This window comes from Eumetopias jubatus, unplaced genomic scaffold (assembly GCF_037043125.1).
Source record: "Eumetopias jubatus isolate StellerSeaLion01/CBP00866 unplaced genomic scaffold, mEumJub1_p1.0 scaffold_7, whole genome shotgun sequence".
In the NCBI taxonomy this organism is placed as follows: domain Eukaryota; kingdom Metazoa; phylum Chordata; class Mammalia; order Carnivora; family Otariidae; genus Eumetopias; species Eumetopias jubatus.
Window position 1 is genome coordinate 141,853,207 of NW_028274813.1, and position 25,486 is coordinate 141,878,692.

At 36.2% G+C, this 25,486-nt stretch overlaps 1 protein-coding gene across 4 annotated transcripts in view; it reads right to left on the minus strand.

Annotated features, from left to right (window-relative positions):
- The window catches only part of UBE3A (ubiquitin protein ligase E3A), a 98,633-nt gene that overhangs the window by 44,320 nt on the left and 28,827 nt on the right, over window positions 1-25,486 (minus strand). For 3 of the 4 annotated variants that reach the window (XM_028087271.2, XM_028087270.2, XM_028087273.2), the window contains one exon: window positions 23,673-23,717. In XM_028087271.2, coding sequence (XP_027943072.1) covers window positions 23,673-23,674 — 2 coding nt within the window. In that variant the 5' untranslated portion in view covers window positions 23,675-23,717. Of the gene's footprint in view, window positions 1-23,672; window positions 23,718-25,279; window positions 25,339-25,486 lie in introns of those variants that run through there. The other variant, XM_028087272.2, reaches the window with a different exon arrangement.

Here is a 25,486-nt window from a genome sequence, read left to right on the forward strand (position 1 = left end):
ATGATACCCTGAATTATCGCTACAATTCTGTATCCCCATCTAATTTAGAGTATATAAAAGGCCTCTATGTTGGGAATGTGTACACGAATAATGACATTTTTATAAATAAGTTGTGCAAGGTTAATCCCTATATAATGGGAATCACCAAATCTTAGCTTGTGGGCCAAATCTAGCCTGCCACCTGGTTTTTGTAGCCCCCAAGATAAAAATGGTTTTCACAATTTTAAATGGTTGACAAAGTCAGAAAAAAAATACTTTGTGACATGCAGAAATTATATGAAAATCAAATTTCAGGGACTGAAAGTCTTATTACAACATAACCAAGGTCATTAATTTAATTATTGTCTATGGCTGTTTTTGCACTACAACAGCAGAGTTGAGAGGTTTTAAGAGACTGTACGGCTTGCAAATCCTAAAATAAATACCACCTGGCCCTTTACAGAAAAAATTTTCCAACTCTTAATTTAGAGTCTGTGTTCTTTGCTCTCCGTGACATTTCCATCTAAGCACATGGCCTCCTCACTCTTTCTCCTCAGCAAATCAATGCAGCAAAATGTGTACTTTTCCCCAACTATGATTAAAGGAGAGAAAAAGAAAAAGGAGAATAAGAGAGAAAAGAACAAAATGATATAGAAAAAAGGAAAGAAATGAAGAGAGACTCCTTCCCTAAGCAGATCCTTTTAGGGACACCTTTTCTGCCACTCACAATCAAAACTACAAGCAGTGGAGCTATGGCTTACTTTTTTTTAAAAAGAAAGTTAAAAAGTTATTTAAATTCCAGTTAGTTAAATAAAGTGTATATTAGCTTCAGGTGTACAATGTAGTGATTCAACACTTCCACACAACACTCAGTGCTTATCACAAGTACATTCCTTAATGCCCATCACCTATTTAACCCATCCCCCCACCCACCTCCTCTCTGGTAACCATCAGTTTGTTCACTACAGTTAAGAGTCTGTTTCTTGGTTTTTTGCCTTTCCCCCCTCATGTTCGTTGGTTTTTTCTTATATTCCTCATGAGTGAAATTATATGGTATTTGTATTTCTCTGACTTATTTCACTTAGCATAATACTCTCTAGCTCCATTCACGGTGTTGCAAACGGCAAAACCTTATTCTGTTTTTATGGCTAAGTAATATTCCATTGTATATATATACCACATCTTCCGTATCCATTCATCAGTTGATGGACATTTGGGCTGTTTTCATAATCTGGCTATTGTAGATAATGCTGCTATAAACACTGAGGTGCACGTATCCCTCTGAATTAGTATTTTTGTATTCTTTGGGTAAATACCTAGCAATGCAACTGAAACAACAAAAATCCTAGAGGAAAACACACACAGTAACCTCTTTGATATCAGCCACAGCAACTTCCTTCTAGATATGTCTCCTGAGGAAATGGAAACAAAAGCAAAAATGAACTACTGGGACTTCATCAAGATAGAAAAAACTTCTGCACAGCAAAGAAACATCAACAAAACTAAAAGGCAACCCACAGAATGGTAGAAGATATTTGCAAATGACATCTGATAAAGGGTTAGTATGCAAAATATATAAAGAACTTATAAAACACCAAAAAAAACAATAATACAATTTGAAAATGGGTAGAAGACATGAATAGATATTTTTCCAAAGAAGACATCCAGATGGCCAACAGACACATGAAAAGATGCTCAACATCACTCATCATCAGGGCAGTACAAATCAAAACTACAATAAGGTATCACCTCACACGTGTCAGAATGGCTAAAATCAACAACACAAAGAACAGCTGTTGGAGAGGATATGGAGAAAGGCGAACCCTCTTGCACCATTGGTGGGAATGCAAACTGGCGCAGCCACTGTGGAAAACAATATGGAGGTTCCTCAAAAAGTTAAAAATATGGCTTACTTTCTATCATTTCCTCACGTTTCACGACTTTTCTTGAGTCAATGATGGAGGGCAAGTGAGATCTTCTAGTGAGAAAGCTCTCAAAGTTGAAGTAGACAACTGAAAATATGCATTTAAAACAGACAATACTTTCTATTTACTCATTTTATTTCTAAGGCTCATTTTGTGAGACAGTTCTACAAATAAATTATATGTGGGAGGCCAAACTTACTCTAGAAAAGCTGACAGAAATCTTAAAAAAATAGTTTCACCTGAGGGGGTAGGGCACTGTGGTCAACAATTTGAAATGCATGGAAAAAAAAAAAGAAAAGATGGAATGATGGACAAAAGGGTATGTGATAAAATAAGGTAAATATTATTAGTAAAATCTAGATGATAGGCATATTGAGTCAATTGCAAAAATCCTTCAACTTTGCTACATGTTTAAGTTTTCAAAATAAAACACTGGGAGAAAATACTGTCACCGTACTATAACTTTTTAGAGCGGTCACCTGGCAGAAGAAATGGTTTCAGCCATCAGTAGTTGAAAAAGGAAAACCAACATGTCATCAATGGCACTATTACTGTGTTTTCTGACTTTAAATCTAGTTTTTGAATCAATCCAGTATTCAACAAAACAAAAACAAAAGTAGCCTACAATAATGATAAAAATAAAAGTTATAAGCTGACCGTAACTATGCATAGCAACTTAATTTACCTATCATAGAGACAAATACTAGGAAAGTATGTTTAATACTCCTATGCCAATGGCAAGCCACTGGGGTTAGAACCACTGAAATGGCTGCCAACAATGCAGAAGATGAAAGTTGAAAAAAGATCTTAAACTTAGTAGGTAGTTGGAAAATAAGTAATGAATACAGGAACGAAGAAGATGAAGCCACAAAAATTGCTGTCTGAAAGTGAAGATGTGTTAGTGAACAATGAGCAAACAAGACAAATTAGAATTAACAACAATGATAGAACATAAAAGGAATAGTAACTGTGACATACAACATAAAAACTAATGGTAGATGAAGTACAGAATAATTAAAGGAGATAAAATGGCAAAGATCAAAAAAAGTCAATGTCAGGAGAGTGACTTTAATTTAATATGAAGTTAAATAAAGATATGAGGAGTTAAGAAGCCAGAGATAAAAGGCTTATATAATGTCTACAAAGCTAATAACCACTTACTCAGTGGTTTCTCAAAGTAAGTACATCTCTTTGTTCCTTCTGGGATGTTGCTTCTGTAAACACTCCATCCCCTCCCTCAAAGTTGCATTTAACACAAAAATTTTGGAAGTGATCAATGATATCCTAGATATATTACAACTCTTAGAAATGGGTGGCATTAAGACATCTGTGACACAGTTATGGTAGGTTTAAAGCTGGGTCTGTTACAATGGAATTGCACGAAATATTAGATTATTTCAAGACTGAATCTATGATTGTAAGTCATTACTACCATATCCAACCAATAAGCCATTAACTATAGAATAAGATATAATTTTCAGGGAAAAAATTATAATTATAAATCAGTATTTTTACTATAATAAAAACATTTAACATAATAATACCTAAGCATTACTTTGAGGTATAATCTCAATACCCAGAGTGCCTGTTATACATTAAATATGAAATAAAATTGTAGAACCGAATATTTATATAAAATTATTCAACTTTAACCTGTTTTTGTTTTTTAAAAAGTGTCACATTTTACGGTGAAGTTACAATGAAAACCAAACTATATCCATCTACTTCCCTCCAATAAGATCCTAAAAGGAGAGAAACACAAAATACTTGTTGGCATTAGTGTACTACATTTATCAATTCTCTGTGATAATCATGAAATACAGTCTTTGACTTTTTTTGATTCAAATATAATCAAAACAGAAAATTAATTCCTTGGTTAATTATATACTTGAGGATCTACCAATGACCAAGCAATATGTTACGAATTCTGTGATAAAGGTCTGGTTAACTATTTTGCATTATAAATATTTGGCTCAGCCTTAAACTCTTTTTTAGGGGTTTACGGAGCTGAGTAAACCTTGGAGTTACAGTTCATAATCATGATGAAAAGCCCAACCTACAGCTTCACCCACTGGAATTATGTCCAACATTCCCATTTTTGGGGGGTGAAGAGCTGCTGAAGGGACTAGTTTCTGTCTGGCCTGACTTGGAGCACTGATGGAACCAGCATACACTGAATGCCTAGAGGCTACAGAAAACAAAAGAGAGTTCACTGGCTTGTTGCAGCACCAGAGAACCTGAGGTATTGCAGAAAGATATTAGGAGGGTAAAAGACTATAAGCTCTTGAAAAATAAATCAACAAACCCCTTCAATTACGAAACTACAAGCCTAAGTCCAAAGAAGATACACTCTAATAAGAGGTTTTAGAGATACCAAGATCTCTAATGAAGATCTGCCCCTCTCTGAAGCCAGTTCATAGAGACTGGAAGAGGTGGCTGTTTTTTCAAAAGCAAAATCCACACAACAAAATGAAAAGGCATATATTAAAAAAAAAAAAGCCCACAAAAAAAGAGGGAATCACAGTTCAATTCCAATCAAAGGAACAAAATAAAGCTCTAGAAATGACCTTAAATAAGCAGAGATATGGGGCACCTGGGTGGCTCAACTGGTTAAGCATATGCCTTCAGCTCAGGTCAGGGTACTGGGATCAGCTCCTGTTGGGCTTTCTGCTCAACGGAAGTCTGCTTCTCCCTCTGTCCCTCACCCCACTCGAGCTCGCTCGCTCTCTCAAGGAAAAAAAAAAAAAAAAGGCAGAGATCTATGAATTACCTGACAAAAATGCAACATAATTGCCTTAAGGAAACCCAATTTGCTACAAGAGAACTCAGGAGACAACTAGATGAAATCACCATGCATGAACAAAATAAGACTATCAACAAAAAGAAAACATAAAAAAGAACCAAACAAAAATTCTAGAGGTAAAGAATAAAATAACTGAATTGAAAATTCATGAGAGAGGATCAACAGCAGACTTAGTCAAGCAGAAGAAAATGAACTCAAAGGCAGGCCACTTGAAATTACTGAGTCAGAAGAAATTTAAAAAAATGAAGAAAAGAGAAGAAAGCCTAAGACACTTACAGGATACCACCAAGCTGATCAATATATGCATTTGGGGAATCCTAGGAGAAGAGAGAATGTGGCAGACAGCTTATTTGAAAAAGTAATGGTCAAACACTTACCAAACGTGAGGAAGGAAATGGAGGTTCGAAGGACTCCAACTATAATGAACCCAAAAAGGTAGATGCTAAAACACACTATAATTTCTAGCAAAAGTCAAAGACAGAGGGGATCTTGAAAGCAGAAGAAAAATAACTAGTCAGGTACAAGGCAGTTCTCATTAGACTATCAGCAGATTTCTCAGCAGAAACCTTGTAGAAAGACCAGAAAGAAGCAGGACAATATATGCAGGGTGCTGAAAAAAATAACTACCAACCAAAAATACTGTATCTGGCAAAACTGACCTTCAAAAATGAAGAAAAAATAAAGACCTCCAAGTATAAACAAAAAGCTGACAGTTCATCACTACTAGACCTGCCTTACAAAAAAATGCAAAAGCAAGTCCTTCAACTTAAAAAAAAAAGACTGTAAACAATACAAAATCTTGCAAAAATATGAAGATGTTTGGTAAAGGTAAATATATAGACAAATACAGAATCCTGTAACACTGTAATTGTGGTGAGTACATCAATTCAAATAAATCTGAAAGATGAAAACATTTTTTAGAACTGTAAATATATGTTGAATGATACAAAATATAAAAAGATGTAACTTGTGTAATCAATAACAAAAGGGGAGAGAGATGTAAAGTAGAGTTTTTGTATTTAAATGAAATTGCTATCAGTTTTAAATAGATTACAACTGTAAGATGTCTTATGTAATCCTCATGGTAAACAGGAACAAAATGCTTATAGAAGATACACAAAAGAAAGTGAGACAGGAATCAAAGCATGTCACCACAAAAAATATCAATGAAACACAAAGGAAGACCTCACAGGCAAGAAGAAAAAAAGCAACTACAAGACATACAAAAAACAAAAAAATGGCAATAATTAGTCTTCCCCATCAGTAATTACTTTAAATGTAAGTGGATTAAACTCCCCAATCAAAAGACATAGAATCTGAATGGATTTAAAAAAAGAAAAGAAACAGCTATATGCTACCCTACATTAGATATAAGGATATATAGACTGAAAATGAAAGGACTGAAAAAGAGATCCTATGCAAATAATAACCAAAAAGAGAAGGAATGGTTTCATACATATATAGCAAATACATGTATGAGATACATACATGCACACACGATCAGAAAAAAAAACTTTCAAGTCAAAAATTGTAGTAAGAAACAACACATCATATAATAATAAAAGGTTTAATTCACCAGAAATATATTACAATTATAAATATATGTGCACTTAACAGAAGAGCACCCAGATATGTTAAACAAACAATGACAAAGAACTAAAGAAAGAAAGAAATAGTAACACAATAATAGGACATTTCCATACCCACTTTCAATAATGGGGAATATCTACAGATGCCACAAGAATAAAAAGGATCATAAGAGACTGCTGTCAACGATATATGCCAACAAACTGGATAACCTAGAAGAAATGAATATATTCCTAGAAACATATAATCTAACAGAACAGAATCATGAGGAAATAAAAAATCTGAAGCAACCTATAACTATTAAAAAGACTGAATCAGTAATCGAAAGCCTCCCAACTAGGAAAAACGCAGAACCAGAGAGTTTTAATGGAGAATTCTATCAATGGTTTAAAAAAGAATTAATAATTAATAAGAATCCCTCTCCAATTCCTCCAAAAAACTGAAGAAAACACTTCCAAACTTATTCCATGAGGCCAGCATTACCCTGATACTAAAATGAGACAAAGAGGAGAAAAATACAGGCCAATACCCCTGATTATTGATGCAAAAATCCTCAATAAAATACTAGTCAAATAGAAGTCAACAATACATCCAAGGAGTTATATCATCACCAAGTGGGATTTATTCCTGGAATGTAAGAATGCCTCACCATACAAAAATCAATCAACACACTCAATTACCAAAATGAAGGACAAAAACAACATCACCTCAACTGACAAAAAGCATCTGACAAAAATCAACATCCTTTCATAATAAAAACACTCAAAAAACTAGAAAAAGAAGGAAATTACCTCAACATAATAAAGGCCATATATGTAAAGATTATACCTAATGGTGTAAAACTGAAAGCTTTCCTTCTAAAATAGGAACTATGCAAGGATGCCCGCTCTTACCACTTCTTTTTAAAACAGTACTGGAAATCCTAGCCAGAGCAATCAAGCAAGAAAAATAAGTAAAGGCAACCAAACTGGAAAGGAAGAAACAAAATTATCTCTGTTTGGGGCGCCTGGGTGGCTCAGTTGGTTAAGTGACTGCCTTCGGCTCAGGTCATGATCCCAGGGTCCTGGGATCAAGCCCCACATCGGGCTCCCTGCTCAGCGGGAAGCCTGCTTCTCCCTCTCCCACTCCCCCTGCTTGTGTTCCCTTTCTCGCTCTCTCTCTGTCAATTAAATAAATAAAATCTTAAAAAAAAAAGATAAAAAAAATTCTGTTTGCAGATGACATGATCTTATATGGAGAAAACCCCAAAGACCCCCCAAAAAACTATTAGAACTAAAAACCAAATTTAGTAAAGTTATAGGATACAAAAGTCAGCCAATGCAAAAACCAGTTGTGTTTCTATCAACAATGAACAAAAGGAAATTTTAAAAAAATATTCTCATTTACAACAGCATCAAAGAGAATAAAATACTTTACTAATAAACTTAACCCAGGAGGTGGAAGACTTGTATAACAGTCCCCCCTTATCCATGGGGGATACATTCCAAGGCCCCTCATGAATGCCTGAAACCACAATAGTGCCAAACCTTTTGTATAATGTTTTTTTCCTATACATACATACTTAAGATAAAATTTAATTTATAAATTAGCCATGGTTAAAAGACTAACGGTAATAATAATGAAATAAAACAATTTCAACAATATAATAAAAGTTACATGAATGTGGCCTCTCTCAAAATATCTTACTGTATTATACTCACCCTTCTTCCTGTGATGGTATGAAATGATAAAATGCCTATATGATGAAATGAAGTGAGGTGAATGACATAAGCATTGTAATGTAGTGTTAGGCTACTACTCTGACAATATTAAGAATCACCTGCTTCCAGACCACAGTTGACCATGGGTAACTGAAACCACTAAAAGCAAAACCACAGATAAGGGGAGACTATTGTACAATGAAAACTACAAAATACTACTGAAATAAACTAAAGACACAAATGTAAAGAGCCTGTGTTCATGGACTGTAAAACTTGATATTGTCAAAATGTCCATACTACCCAAAGCAATCTCCACACTCAATTCAACTCCTATTGAAATCTCAATGGCATTTTTAATAAAAAAAAATCTAAAATTCCTGGATATGGAATTTCAATGGAACCCAAACAGCAAAAACAATCTTGAGAAAGAAAAACAAAGCCAGTCTCATACTTCCTGATTTCAAAACATCTTACAAAGCTACAGAAATCAGAACAGTATGGTACTGGCATAAAGATAAGACACAAAGACCAATGGAACACATCAGACAACCAAGAAATAAACTCTTACATATATGGTCAAATGAGCTTTGTCACAGGTGCCAAGGCTACACAATGGGGAAAGGAAAGTCTCTCCCACAAGTGATACTGTGAAAACTGGATATCCATATGGAAGAGAATGAAGTTGGACCTTTACATCTTATACATTAAAAAAAAAAAGTTAACTCATAATGGACTAAAGACCTAAACATAAAACCTGACATTATAAAACTCCCAAAATAAACACAAATAGCTTCATGACATTGGATTTGGCAATACATTCTTGAATATATATATATTCTTCAATATAACACCAAAAGCACACAAAATCACCATTCTTCAATATAATACCAAAACCAAAAATAGACAAATAGGACTACAGTGAACTTAACTTCTGTACAGTAAACAACCAACTGAGTGAAAAGAGAACATACAGAATATGATCTATTCAATGTCCTGAGTCTGAACACTCCATGTCAGGAAGCAGAAGAACCAGAGAGTTGAAACTGGAAGACAGTAGAGGGGCCACAGGACACCTCTCAAAGACAAGGAAAAACAGATGGGATGAGAGAAAGCAAATAAGCAAGCATACAACGACTACAACCTGAGGTGGGTGTTTTAATTAACATTAAACAATAAACATTAGCATGCCCAAGGGAATGGAAAGGCACAGCAAAGCAGAAGTGAAGATTATTAAAGATAAAATGGTTGGGGAATTCTGATACTAGGGAGTTGGAAGTTAAGCATATAAACAAAGACTTCAGGGATCTGGAGTAGAGTGGAAGAGTATGAGTTCATCAAAGACGGAGAAGTGACTGGGCGATCACTAAACAATGAAGACAGAGGATGACATACCCAGAATGCATAGCTTCAAAAGGAGCAGGAATTTTCATGCTGAGAGAATAACAGTAGTCCAGAAGCATCATTGGAGAACAAGAACAACAGTGTGTGGGAAACAAACAGGTCACGGCTTACTGCACCTATAACCTAGCTTCTGTATCTAGTGATGTAAAAACTGTTCTTGCCAAGTCATCATTTTTCACTCCTTATTTTGTTTAACCTTGCTGAGAAATGTAGACCTTCTGGAAATTTACGGTGGGCTTTCAGGACACCATTTCCTGATTTCCTCCTTTCTCTCTGGTTGTTCTTCAGAGACTTCCCTTCCTAATCTGGAAATGTTTATACTCCCCAGGGACTAGCTATTAGACACGTTCTCTTTTAAATTTTCTTTGGGCCGTTTCATCTTCTTTCAAGGTAATAATACCTGATGACTTCCAAATGTCTCCAGCATAGTTCAAACTCTGCTTGAGAATCTAGTACTATTCCAGGTCCTGTATCTTCATATGGGCTCTTTCTTCAAGAAACTTACTGTTTTAAGGAGGTGAAAGCCAGATGATTTTAGTATCATAGGAAATACAGAGGCATGGCCATTTAAAGAAAGACAACTTAGCCAATATAAGTCACAAAGGATGACTAGCAGCTGATGAAAAAAACTGAAAGAATGTTTCTGGTAATAAGGAAATGAGGGAGTAAAGGCACAAAGGACTGAGAACATCTTGTGACAACTTAAGTTCAACAGTATAATGTTTAAAAAAGAACTGAAAAATATGAAGTGGCAGGGAGGAGCCAGATTATGAGACTTAATAAGGAATTCTGATTTTAGTCAACAGAGGAGTAATCTAATAAAGGTGACTTTCTCCCCATAAAAATGCACATGTACTCCACCTTGCAAAAAATTTCCGAAGATTCATATACCATTCATAAACCACTAAATAAGAACACCTGCAATACAAGTCACAAAACGGTTTAAGCAAGTCAATGACTAAGTCAAATCTGCCTTTATGACTAACTATATTTTGTAAACTGGGATCAAAGCTAGCAAAAGTGGAGCAGGTAATCCACTTAGGTGATGACTACTGTAAGAGACCAGGGAAAGAAAGTAGTAGTAACAGGAATGAATGGAAGGAAACTAATGCAAGAAATATTTAAAAGATGTAGTTTGTAGGGAGTAAACAAGTGGAAAGAGCTAAATGCCTAGGTTTCTGTCATGGGCAACTGGGTAGAAGGTAGTGCTACAAACTGAAATAACAAAAACAATAACATTCATTAAAAACTACAGTGAATGTTTTTTGTTATGGTGTGTCCTTTAATACTTAACAATTATCCTAGGAAGGAGACTGGAGAAGCCAATAAAGGACCTAGTAAATCAGAAAGTCCTGCTTTTAAGTAATTTAGGGGGAATAGCATCCTTTACCTTTCACTGACCTCTTTTAGCCTTGAATCCCATTTATAGCTAACAATTTCTATGTAATAAAAGTACACCATTCCCATTAATGTTTCTTAAAACCTTTTTAAGGACACGTTAAGATATAATGAATAAAATGCATAATTCACACGGATTCTAAAAACCCTTTTATTAGAGTACCTCAACAAAAATAGCCAGGTTCTGCTTATTCTACTTTCTGAGAAGACTCAGCCAGAGGCAGTTCATCTACTCATCCATCTCTACCATGAACAAGAAGTGTGATATCTTCTATTTAAAAGAGAATGTATAGGGGTGCCTGGGTGGCTCACTCAGTTAAGTGTCTGACTCTTGATCTCGGCTCAAGTCATGATCTCAGGGTTGTGAGATCCAGCCTGCAGGCTCCGCACTGGGTGTGGAGCCTGCTTAAGATCCTCTCTCCCGGGCACCTGGGTGGCTTAGTCATTAAGTGGCTGCCTCCGGCTCGGGTCATGATCCCAGAGGCCTGGGATCGAGTCCCACATCGGGCTCCCTGCTCAGCAGGAAGCCTGCTTCTCCCTCTCCCACGCCCCCTGCTTGTGTTCCTGCTCTCGCTGTCTCTGCCTCTGTCAAATAAATAAATAAAATCTTTAAAAAAACAAAGATTCTCTCTCCCTCTGCCTCTCACCCTCAAAAAAAAAAAAAAAAAAGTAAAAGAGAATGTATATAAGCTTACATGACGTTTCATTTGGTAGAAAAGTAAACAGACTATGACTCAGGCCACTTCTATGCCTAACACTTTTCATTATCTCCTATGTCTATCAGGAGAAAACCCAGGACTTTTCAGCAGTGTCAAGGCCTTTCACTATCTCATCAAGGCTTTCTACTTCCAGCTACATTTTTTAGCACAACTCCCCCCATCTCCTAGATCTACATTCCAGCAATACAGAACTTCCTACAGTTCAAAGGACTTGTTCCTGCTGTCTTCATTGGCTCCAGGTCTCAGAAGTTTTCTTCTTACCTAGAATCCTATAATCCCTACTTATACCAAGTCATCCTCAAAGACTCAGCTTAGATATCATTTCCAAGATGATTACATATCCCTTCTCTGCTCTCACAGCAACCTGTACCTACTCTCAATACACCTCATTATAAGTGCCTATTATTTAAATGGCAACCTCCCTCAGACACATGACCAAATAACTTCTTTACAATTATATTCTCAGAATCTAGCAAATTATGAAACTTCAATAAGATCCTTCAATTTCTCTTCTCTTAACAGTGTCAAACAATCCTACCTTTTTCTAGTACTTAACTGTAACACCTCCCAGTTTCAGAAAAAGAAACCCTCAGTGCACTGTTGGTTGGAATGCAAACTGTGCAACCACTTGTCGAAAACAGTATGGAGTTCCCTCAGAAAATTTATAACAGAATTACCATATGATCCAGTAATTCCACTACTGGGTATTTACCCTATGAAAACATTAATTCAAGAAGATATTCACACCCTATGTTCACTACAGCATTATTTACAATAGCCAAGATATGGAAGCAATCCAAGGGTCCATCCATGGATGAATGGACAAAGATGTGGTGTACCTATACATCTAATATCTATGTGCTCACGCACGCATGTGCACACACACATACAAATGGAGTATTACTCAGCCATAAAAAGGAATGAAATCTTGCATTTGCAACAACATGGATGCATCTAAAGGGTATAATGCTAAGTGCAATAAGTCAGTCAGAGAAAAACAAATACTATCACTCATATGCAGAATTTAAGAAACAAAACAAAACAAATAAAAAAAGAGACAAATCAAAAAACAGACTCTTTACAGAGACCAAACTGATGGTTACCAGAGGGGATGGTAACCAGGAGTGTGGAGAGAGATGAAATAGGTAAAGGAGATTATGAGTATATACTTACTGTGATGAGCAATGAGTAATGCAAAGAACTGTTGAAATCACTATACAGCATCTGAAACTGACCTAACACTGTATGTTAATTATACTGGAATTTAAAACAAAATGGAACAAAAAAAATAAATAAAAATAAGTATTTTTTTTTTAAAAACCTCCCAGTTTCATAGGTATATCAGAAGTATAAAAAGAATATGCAAAGGAAAGAACATGACATCAGAATCTATGGGAGAGGATCTTGAAAAAAGATCTCTACCTGATTAAAGAGATTTGTATCTTTTACTTCAGAATGTACTTCAAGATGTTGTTTAATCCATAAATGCTATTATACACATTAAGTATACCTCAACTGGAAGTCATACAGAAATATTTTCTCCCATTCCATATAGAAAATAAAAGCATCCAAGCTATATCTCAATTTCTGACTTCTCAGTTCCATATGGAAGAGCTAGGAAGCTGCTACTCCAATCTAATAACAAGTAAAAAGCTGAACAGACTAAAAAATTAGTAACTCTTCTTCTACTGAGAGAGGAATATAGAACAAAATGCTGCCCCAAAGACTGGAGAGAAAGGCAAATACAGGGAGCCACGGCTTACTGAAGCAGAGAGCAGGAAATTGCCAGAGGGACCTTTGATGCGATAGGAAAACCTAAATTCCATGCACAAATTCCTGGAGGTTCAGTACAGAAAAATCTAATTGTTAAAAACTCTAGGGGGACTTAGTCCCAACAGAGCCCCCACAATTTTGTGATATTTATATCAAGAAGCTTGACCACGTTCTCAGAGCAAATGTTGTAGAAAAATCCCCTCATGCTTCTAGCAGGGGAGCGAAAAAGGAACCATTAAGAGATACACCAGAGCACTTTATTCTTAACAAGGCTTGGTCTCAGAAGAAACTAGTTAACCCAAGCCTAATCTGCCAGGTATTCTCAGAGCCTAACTGACCTGTGTAAGAGAAACATCCAACTCCAGCCCACTCTAGTCATCCTGTTCCACTTAAGAGGGGAGGAAAAAAATGAGAAATATTTATGAAGTTCACAATCCAGAGGCACAGGCAGGCTCACTAGAAGACTGAGACCGAAACACAGGACTATAGAATGCTTCCTTTTCCCCTTACACCTCACCACCATATTACTAAAGGCCTATTTATAGCAATTCCTTTTACTTGGGAAATCATACCCAGCTATCAATAAAAATTATGAGGCATACTAAAGGCAAAAAAGCACTGAAAAGAGAGCAAGCATAAGAACTAAATACAGCAGGGATGCTGGAATTATCACACCAAAACTTTAAAACAATTATGATTAATATGTAAGGGCTCTAATGGATAAAGTAGATGGCATGAAAGAACAGTTGAGCAATGTAAACAGAGAAAAATCAAAGACCCAAACAAAGAAAGCCAGAGTTCAAAAATACTGTAACAGAAATCTTTGATGAGCTTAATAATGAACTGGAAACTGAAGAAAGAAACTCTGACCTTGAAGATGTATCAAAAGAAACTTCAACAACTGAACAGCAAAGAGAAAAATGACTGACAAAAACAATATGCAAGGACTGTGAGAAAACTACAAAAGTAGAACATACACATAATGGGAATATCAGAAGAAGAAAGTGAGACAGAATCAGAAGAAATATCTGAAACAATAAAGACTGAGAATGCCCCCTTTTAATTAATATCAGATACCAAACCACAGATCCAGGAAACTCAGAAAACACCAAGGATAAATGTAAAAAAACAAACAAAAATGAAACAAAATGAAACAACCCCCCCCCCAAAAAAACAAACAAAAACAAAAAAACCCACACCAAAACCCACAAAAAAATTACACCCAAACCAAAAACTATGCCTAGGCATATCACTTTCAAACTACAGATAATCAAAGAAAAAATTAAGATTATTTTGTTACTATAAGGTACTCACAACTCCCTATTATATGATATAGTGTTATTTAAAAGTAGACTAGGTTAAGATATAAAAACTCTAAGGGCACCTGGGTAGCTCCATCAGTTAAGCAGCCAACTCTTGATTTTGGCTCAGGTCATGATCTCAAGCCCCTGTCAGGCTCTGCACTCATCAGGGAGTCTGCTTGAGATTCTCTCCCTCTCCCTCAGCCCCTCCCTACTTGTGTGCTCATTCATTCTCTCTCTCAAATAAATAAATAAATCCAAAAAAAATAAAAAAGATACAGAAACTCTAGGACGACCCCAAAAAGAAAAGTAAAAATGAAGGGTAACTCTACTTACAAAGGAGAGAAAATGGAACAATATGCTCATGTAAAACCAGAAAAGGAAGAAAGAGAGAAGACAAAAACAAAAAAAGAACAAGTGCAACAAATAGAAAACAGTAACAAAAATGTTAGGTATTAATCCAACTGTATCAATAATCACTTTATTTTTTTAGAAGATTTTATTTATTTATTTATTTGGAAGAGACAGAGACAGAGAAAGAGTGGGGGAGAAGCAGAGGAAGAAGGACAAGCAGACTTCACACTGAGGGCAGAGCCTGATGTGGAGCTTAATCCCAGGACCCTAAAATCACGACCCAAGCTGAAATCAAGAGTTGGACACTTAACCAACTGAACCACCCAGGCACCCCAATAATCACTTTAAACATGAGTGGTCTAAATGCATCAATTGAAAGACAGATTGCCAGAGTGGATCAAAAAATAAGATCCAACTATATACTGTTTACACTTTATTTTTTTTAAAGATTTTTATTTATTTATTGAGAGAGAGATAGAATGGTAGAGAGAGAGCACGAGAGGGAAGAAGGTCAGAGGGAGAAGCAGACTTCCTGCTGAGCAGGGAGCCCGATGCGGGACTCGATCCCGGGACTCCAGGATCATGACCTGAGCCGAAGGCAGTCGCTTAACCAACTGAGCCACCCAGACACTTTAAACATAAAGATACAGATTAAAAATAAAGAGAAAAATGTATCATGCTAACAATAATCAAAAGAAAGCTAGAGTAGCTATACTAATTTCAGACAGAAAAACTTCAGAGCAAGGTAAATCATCAGAGTTGAGTGGCACAACATAATGATAAATAGGTCAATTCTCTAAGAAGACATAACAATCCTTATTGTGTAGGTACCTAACAACAGAACATCAAACTACATAAAAACTGAACTACAAGAAAAAACAGACAAACCCACTATAGTAGTTGCAGACTTCAACATCCCTCTATTAGAGATGGACAGATCCAGCAGGCAGAAAATCAGTAAAGACATAGTTGAACTCCACAGCACCATCAACCAACTAGGCATAATCGACATCTCTGGACTACTTCATCCAACAACAGCAGATTACACTGTTCTGCTCAAGCTCACATGGAACATGCATCAAGATATATCATATTCAGGGCCATAAAATATACCTTAACAAACGTAAAAGACTAGAAATTATACAATGTATAATTTCTAGTCTACTCTCAGACTACAATAGAATTAACCAGAATCAGTAACAGAAAGATAACTGGAAAATCTCAAAATACATGGAGATTAAACAAGTCAACAAAGAAATCGCCAGAGACACTAAAAACTCTTTTGAACTAAATAAAAATGAAAACACAATTTATCAAAATTTTGGGATGCAGTGAAAACAGTGCTTAGAGGGAAATTTATACTTTGAATGCATGTATTAGAAACAAAGATAAAAAATTAATCATCTACACACCCACCTTAACCAGAAAAAGAGCAAATTAAATCCAAAATAAGCAAAAGAAATAATAACACAAGTCCATGAAATTGAAAAATGGAAACCAACAGAGAAAAATCAACATCAAAAGCTGGTTCTTTGAAAAGATTAGTAAAAAATCAATACTCCTCTAGCCAGGCCAACTAAGAAAAAAAAGAGGACACAAATTACTAGTATTACAAATGAAATAGGGACATCACAACAGATCCCATGAACATTAAGAGGATAAAAGATATACTATGAATAACTCTATGCCCACAAATTTGATAACCTAGATGTAATGAACCAATTCCTTGAAAGACACAATCTGCCAAAACTCACGAGAAGAAACAGACAACCTGAAAGGCCTATATCTGATATGAAAACTGAATAAATGACTTTCCAAAACAGAAAGTGCCGGAACCAGATTGGTTCAGTGGTGAATTTTACCAAAAATTTAAGGAAAAAACTGTACCAGTTCCCTATCATCTCAGAAGATACAAGCTCTATCTCCATAGTCTAATCTGATTAAAAGGCTTAGCTAAAAGCAGTATTACCTTGCCACTTAAGACAACACTGACGGACCTAGAGGGCAGTATGCTAAGTGAAATAAGCAAGACACAGAAAGACAAAGACAGTATGATTTCACTTAACATGTATAATCTAACAAAAAACAAAACGAAACAAAACAAAAAACCGGACACAAACAAAAAGCAGAAACAGACCCCTAAATATAGTGAAGAAAGTGGTGGCTGCTGGGGGAGAGGGGATGGGCAGGATAGTGGGAGTACCAAAATGGGGAATGGGAGGTACAGGATTTCAGTTATGGAATGAAGTCGTCACAGGGATTAAAGGTACAGCACAGGGAATATAGTCAGTGGTACTGTAATAGCATTGTATGGTAACAGATGGGTAGCTACACTTGTGGTGAGCATGGTATAATGCAGAAAGCTGTTGAATGACTATGCTCTGTACCTGAATCTAATGTAACACTATGTGTCAACTATATGTCAATAAAAAATAAAATACAAATTTAAGAAATTAAACTTTATATACCTAAATAAATAAATAAAATAATATTTCGGTTATTGTTTGTTTTTTAAAAAGGCTCACCCTTCCTATCAAATGATAGAACGCACATAGAGTACTGAGCATAGTGGCTTGTCATATGGTAAGTGTTCAAGACGTTAGGCGCTACTACACAAGTTCTATGGGCTGTGTACGTATTTATCATTTACTAACACATAAACTGATGCCAGAAAATTCTTCCTACATTTCTGTAAGGGAATTAAAAAGGCAGAAATAAACATTTTGCATTAATTTAGTAATTTCACTCTTTCACATATTAAGTATTTACAACCTATTTAGACCAGGCACTCTCATTAGGCTTCCACTCTAGAATTAAATGAACCAGACAACAAAGAAGTCAATATGCAACAAAGAAATCAATATGCAACAAGTCAAGTGACATTAAATCCCATGATGATAAGTCTAACAGGGTAAGGGTAACAGAGAACACAGAACATGACCATTCTTTGATGAAGGTGGTCAATGAAGGCCTCTCTGATAAGGCATTATTTGAGCAGAGAGCTCTGAGGCAACTAGAAGGAGCCATGTGGATATCAGAGAAGGGTCACAAACAATAGGCACCAGTCTCAAGAACATCAAAACATAAGGGCAGGGCACCTGGGTGGCTCAGTTGGTTAAGCGACTGCCTTCGGCTCAGGTCATGATCCTGGAGTCCCTGCACTGAGTCCCGCATCGCGCTCCCTGCTTGGCAGGGAGTCTGCTTCTCCCTCTGACCCTCCCCCCTCTCATGTGCTCTCTCGCCCATTCTCTCTCTCTCAAATAAATAAAATCTTTAAAAACAAAACAAAACAAAACAAAAACATAAGGGCAAGACCATAAAGCCAGTGCAAAGATGAGCAAGAGAAATGGAAAGGACACACAAGTCCAAGAGAGCTCATACAGGGCCTTGCAGATCCTCAGATTTTACTCTAAGGTGGGAAGCCTTTGAAATTTTTTAAGCATAAATAACATGGTTTAACTTTGATTTTAAGAAGATCACTCTGGGGAGGCCTAGGTGATGGAGTCAGTTAAGCATCCAACTCTTGGTTTCAGCTCAGGTCATGATCTCAGGGTTGGGGGATCGAGCCCTGTGTCAGGCTCCCACGCTCAGCATGGAGTCAGCTTCAGATTCTCTCTCCCTCTGCTTCTCCCACTCGTGCTCTCTTTCTCTAAAATAAATCAATAAATCTTTAAAAAAATCACTCTGGCTGCTACATAGAAAATACACTGAAAGGGGCAAGTATGGAAGCAGCAAGACTACTGGGAAACAATTTCATTCTTTTGGCAAAAGCTGATGGCTTTAATCAAGAGTGATAGAGGTGGAAACGGTGTAAAAAGACAAGTGGTTGAATTATGATATTTTAAAGGTGGAGCCAACATGATTTGCTGATAATTTGAGTGAGACAAAAAGAAATCAAAGATGCTTCCAAAGTTTTGGATAAACTGGAAGAAAAAAAAGAGTTGCTACCAACTGAGATGGCAAAAAGATAACAAGACAAGTAGGTTTGAGAGGATGAAATCAAGAGCTATTTTGGACTTGTTAAGTTTGAGAATCAGACATTCAATTATTGGATAGATGAGTCTACAATTCAGAGGGTAAGTTGGAGTTGGAGATAGAAATATAAGAGTTGATAAAGCTTTTACCTAGAGAAAACAGATAATGATGGGCCTGAGACCTGGGTCTTAGGTCATACCAACATTTACAGAAAACTAAGTATTTATTTAAATAGCCTTGATATATATGGAACCATAAATCACTTGATACGTTTACTCTTGTTCCATTTACTGTCTTGGTTATACACCTGAAAACAACCGAAGCATTAAAGATGGGGGTGGAGAGTAAATACAAAAAGATGAGAAATCTGAAGAAAATCAAAGAAACTGCTTTGAAATCATTAAAAAAATTAAAGTCTAAATTAATATGTGCAAAAAGATGCGACTAATATATAAGTTTAAACAAAACAGAGAGAGAATATACATACAATTGGATAAAAAGATCTGGGTTATTGTGTTAGTTCTATTTCTAGGCTAAACCATAGAATGGCATGCAAATGTTAAAAATGTTTACTATGTTTTTCTGCACCCTAGAGAACAGACAACACTAAGAATTCCTAAAAACAAACGGGTATATTCTTTAATTTTATATAATTACCATTTAAAATGGACCCAAGATGTTCCCTAGTTAAAAGATGCCAAATGCAAATGTGCCTGCAAGTGCCCAAAAAAATCATACTTCAATAAATGTAAGATGCAGCCATTAATCAAAGACCCTAGCTAATTCTTAGATAAAACCAAGAATCCTTCATTATCTATTCTGTAAATCAAGACTCATGAAATTATGGTAGAACAAACGTTGACCCATTCACCTTACTAAACTACTGCCTGGTATGGTTTCCAAAGGTATAGGAATTTGAGAAATGGGGGCAGACATGAAGACTTAGAGCTACATTACAGTGATTATGTCTGGAACCTTACACACCATTATCGAGACATTGTGGTAGGTCTAATTTCCTGCTATTCTACCTTAACATGGTGAAGTTAAACAGCGTAAGTTTGCTGAACTCAACCAGAACTTAATACCAGAGCTTCATCTGGAATCTTGTGACAAATATCCTATCATGCCTCACATTACTGCCATCCTTGATTTTTACTACAAAGTACTAAGCTTCACCTACCCTTTTCTATTCTTTACTATTGAATTGTTCCACTAATCTAAGATCTCTACAAAAACTTTTAAAATACAGGTTGTCCCTAATCTTCAAATGCTTTATATAATGGTTCCCCAACCTCTTAGCTTTCACTAAAGCCTGGATTACCCCAAAAGACACTACTTATCTTGTATCCCTTTTCTGTGAACTTTTTCACAGACAACTAAAACCCTTAAGTCCACTATTACTCTTCTAATTCCTTGTATTTAAAACAACGTCCATCTAAACAAAATAAAACATAACACAAATACAACTTACACTTTGAAAGTCATGTTATCTACCTCAATATGTTTCCCCTCTCTTATGGTAAATTATACCCATTATACTAAAGGCTCCATTTTGCCCCCAGTTACATCACCAGCAAGCCAACTTCGATGTCTGTATTCATGATCTATCCCAACACTTTAGCCCCCTCTCACCCAAAATACTTACTTTTCTTCAAAAAGCTTCACCTCCTCTCTACATCAGTCAATCACCACCGTAAGCATATTAAACACCCAACCCTTGATCATCATCATCTATATCCTTCTAAAAATTTCATTTACACTGAACTATCTCTTTGACCTATCAGGCTTTTATAACCAACCCAACACTTCTACCTGGCCCCACAACCTACCCAATTACGGCCATCACCAATGACATATAAACTCAACCACTTCAGTGTTAACAGCCTATGCCCATGCCATTAGTAGTTCTGTCCTATCTGCTCTGCTTAACACCCAGCCTTGAAATACCATGCCTCTTTTCTGGCTATTAGATAAAAGTCTTTAAACTCCAACTATGGTAAGTTTCCTAACTTCAACTGGCCACTCAGTAGCATAAGACTCAATAATATTTGGTCTACTTCTTCACCCATTCCCCCCAGACACTTTCCAAGTTTTCCATAGTATCCTCAAGTTCCGTAATCAAACTCTGTGTTCCACAAAATACTATTAAAAGATATTTCTTAAAAAGTTACATGGTCACAAAGCTACAATTAAAAAATCACTTCGGGGCGCCTGGGTGGCTCAGTTGGTTAAGCGACTGCCTTCGGCTCAGGTCATGATCCTGGAGTCCCGGGATCGAGTCCCACATTAGGCTCCCTGCTCAGCAGAGAGTCTGCTTCTCCTTCTCACCCTCCTCCCTCTCATGCTCTCTGTCTCTCATTCTCTCTCTCAAATAAATAAATAAAATCTTAAAAAAAAAAAATCACTTCATCAGGATGGCAACTATCAAAAACAGATAATTACAAGTACTGACGAGAATGTGGAAGAATTATAACCCTTGGCTGGAATGTAAAATGGTACAGTCACTGTGGAAAATAGTATGGAGGTTCCTCAAAAAATTAAACAATTACCATATGATCCAGCAATCCTACTTCTGGGTATATACCCAAAGAAATGAAAGCAGGGTCTCAAAGAGATACTTGTACACCCATGTTCATGGCAGCATTATTCATTATAGCAAAAACATGAAAGAAACCCAAGTGTCCATCGATGGGTGAAAGGATAAACCAAATGCCATACACACACACACTAGAATATTTAGCCATAAAAAGGAAGAAAATTCTGACATATGCGACAATGTGGATGAACCTTGAGGACATTATGCTAAGTGAAATAACCCATCACAAAAAGACAAATATAAATGATTCCATTTATATGGGACAGAGCAGTCAAAATCACAGACCTAGAAAGTACAAAGATGGTTGCCAGAGGATAGGCTGAAGGGGGAATAGTTCCAGTACTGCAAGATGAAGAGTTGTAGAGATGATGGTGGCAATGGCTGCACTACAATATTAACATAACTGAATTACATAGTTAAAAATAATAAAGATGGTCAACTTTTGTTACGTGTTATTTTACCACAAAAAAGTTTTTAGAAAAAAAAAGTTACATAGACACATAAATTTGAAAAATACATCTTACAGTCCCTTCTTGGAGATTCACAATGTTTATCAGTACTTTAAAGTGTATTTCCACCGTTTTCAGTAAAGAAACCTGTTTAACTCTGCAGTTTCCAAACTTAACAATTGAACCTCCTTTTTAAGAAGTATCTAGTATCATCTCAAAGGAGACAGAAACAGTGGTGTAGCAGACCTAAACGAATTTACTGAGAAAATACTTCAGGTAAAAATGACCTTGACATCCCCATTCTCACCTACAAACACAGTTAACATCACATACCCATCTTTACCTCCTTCTAGTTTCACAAGATGGGCTCTTTGCTCTTACTCCAGAGCAATCCCTATACCTATATTCTTCATTCCAACCCTTACTACCTCAAAAACCTTCCTTTAATAATTACCACCTTCCCATTACCTTAAACTTCTTAATTTCTTACAATCAATACTAAAGTCTTACCTATTTCACTTTCCCAGTATTTTTCTTACACATCCAGAGAGCGTTATCTTGAATTCCTATTCTGTCACTGTCCTTTTTAAGGCTTTTACTGACTGAGGGACGCCTGGGTGGCTCAGGCGGTGAAGTGGCTGCCTTTGGCTCAGCTCATGATCCCAGGGTCCTGGGATCGAGTCCCACATCGGGCTCCTTGCTCAGCGGGGAGCCTGCTTCTCCCTCTGCCTGCCTCTCCCCCTGCTTGTGTTGTCTCTCTCTCTCTGACAAATAAATAAATCTTTAAAATAAATACACAAAAAAGCTTTTATTGACTGAACTGCTGAAGCCCTGGTCACCCTACCACCACACACTTCTCTTCAATTCTGTTTCTCTCCTGCCAAAACTATTAAAATTTTATGTCTAACAAGGTTACTACTCCTTCCTCAGCAAATTCTTTATTGACTCCCAAATACCGAAGAGATAGGCCTAGGTCTTTCACATACCATGCAAGGCTCTAGCCCTTTCTCTCAAGTCTTACCTCCTTCATTTTCCTGCCTTTCAGCCAGTTTATGATCTAAAAATCCTCAACTGCCTGTTCCCTATGCTCACTATGCTGCTTTATAACTTCACCCATACTTCTGCCTAGAACAACTCTGCTGATGCTTTCCACTACCTAACTCCCAGTTACACTTCAAGATTTAATTTGGCCTACCCTGGCCACCCCTACTTCCCTGCCACATGGATTAGGTTCCTACTGTATACCCAGGTAACCCAGTACTCCTTTATGCTCCTGTTGCATTCTGGGTATCCTTCTAGCACAATGACTAAAGATTTCTCTTTCACACCCAGCAGACTATAAAATTCTGTGGGTTAGGAACTAATTATTACGCATCTTTGTATCCACAACACATCACCAGCTGATTAGTGAGTATTTAATAGATGACTGTTAACCTGAACTCTTTCCCCTCTCTATTTCCACACAACTGCCAGGTAACCAAAAACACATTATAATGCAGGAGTATACAACTATCTACCAGAAGTATCTAGTGACATGGTACCAAAGCTCAGAAGTATTTATTTGGTAGGAAAAATAGTAGGCACACTCCTCTCTCCCATTTTTTAATGTATTACTCTCTTATAACTAGAAATAATTTTCAAATAATTTAATACCTTTAAAGCAATCTAGGGTAACTTAAAAGACACCACAGCCGCAACCAAGTTACACTTACATTCGGCTAGCTTCGATGTCGTCAGACTGAGGTTCTCCTGGTGATCTGTAAAATGCAATTGAGGAAAGTTAAGCAAAACATTCCATATTCCAAAAATGGGCAGACATGTTATATTAGTAGACAAATTTGAAAACAAGATTTAATCGTTAACAGTTTTAAAAGTAACTAAAGATTTTAACAGAAGAAAAAAGTGATCAGATTGCCATTCAACACGTTTATTATAAAAGCTGGACTAATAAAAAAATTAGTGCATTTTTTTAAGGAAAGGATACTATAAACACTATTTAGATACCAACATACAAAGGAGTAAAATGTATAATAAATCATAATTATTCACAAAGTCAAATATTTATAATAAAAACATACAACTATGAAACTTTCTACAGCCAACTATTGGTTATCCAAAATATCAAAAGTATTCACTGGTATTCACAGTCCCAAACTTTATTTAGATCAGGGGTCAGCAAACTATTTCCTGGGACAACAAACTAAGGCCTGGGTCAGGCACCTATTTTTGTAGTATTAGAATACAGCCACAATTCATTCATTTACATATATTGTCCATGGCTGCTTTGACACTACAAGAGCAGAGCTGAGAAACTGACAGAGATATATGCCCCACAAAGCCTAAAGTATTTATTATCTGGCCCGTTGAGAAAAAGTTTGCTAACTTCTGCTCTAGATAATTCAAATTTTAATCTTTTAGCCTTAGTGAATTTTGAGACACTTTTAAGTCAGATTTACCATTCTAATCACGATTATCTTGGTTCAACAACGAAATTAACCTTCCCTGAAAATATACTGGCAAAATGCATTACCTATCAAAAGTGTACCAAGCTGGGGTATTAAAATGTTACTATGGATAATTGTGAACTGATTTCAGTTATAAATAGTTGCCAGTTGTTTTCTATTATTTTTTAATATACTGTTACTATCTTGCATAGAAATATTCAAAATTCTAAGACATTAAAAAGTCTTACTTTCATTTTGGGATATGAATGAATTTTGCATATTCCTACCATGCTGTTAAAAAAATAAATTCCTCTTACCCTATTCAGTTTTATAAACGGCATTGGTCAATATATACTAAGTTAAATCAACATAATATTGATTGCTAACACTCAAATTCTCAAAAATTTTTTTAGAGATCAAAAACTACATTTTCCAAATGACATTACAATGACCTGATCTGTAAATTTATCACTGACTTGAGACTTCTAATTGTGAACAACTTTAACAAAAGAATCTTAAAATTAGAGCCACCAGCAAAAAAAAAAAAAAAAACAACACTGTTCTCCACATTTCTTAGCTTTTAAAAATCTTACTTCTTTATTAGACTTTCAAAATTACCCCTCACTGCAGTTCATTTAGAGTCCAAGGACAAGAATGCAAAAAAAAAAAAAAAAAAAGAGAGAGAGAGACTCCAGCAGCTCAAATATTTTAGATCCTCTTTGCAGTATATTTACATTTTCAATTTTGCACAAAGTTATATTAGAACTAAAAATTGGGGCATGCTGGAGGTGGCAGTGACTTGGCACTGACACAAATGCAAAAATTTCACTCCACCCTCTCCCCCAGGGAGCAAGCAAATCACCTTTGTGACACACCTGGTCTCCACCAGCCTTGTGGGTAAGTACCCCAAGATTGCTTCCAAACTTGTTTGTATGTCTCAGACAGAAGAGCTAAAAACTGATGATAACCCCATGTACCAGCTGACTCATTTTTGAAAGTGCGACCCTCCAGCATCAGATGTCATACTGTAAGGAGGCAGAGCAGGCTTGCAAAACAAAAAATAAACCTGCTGGCACTAAGGG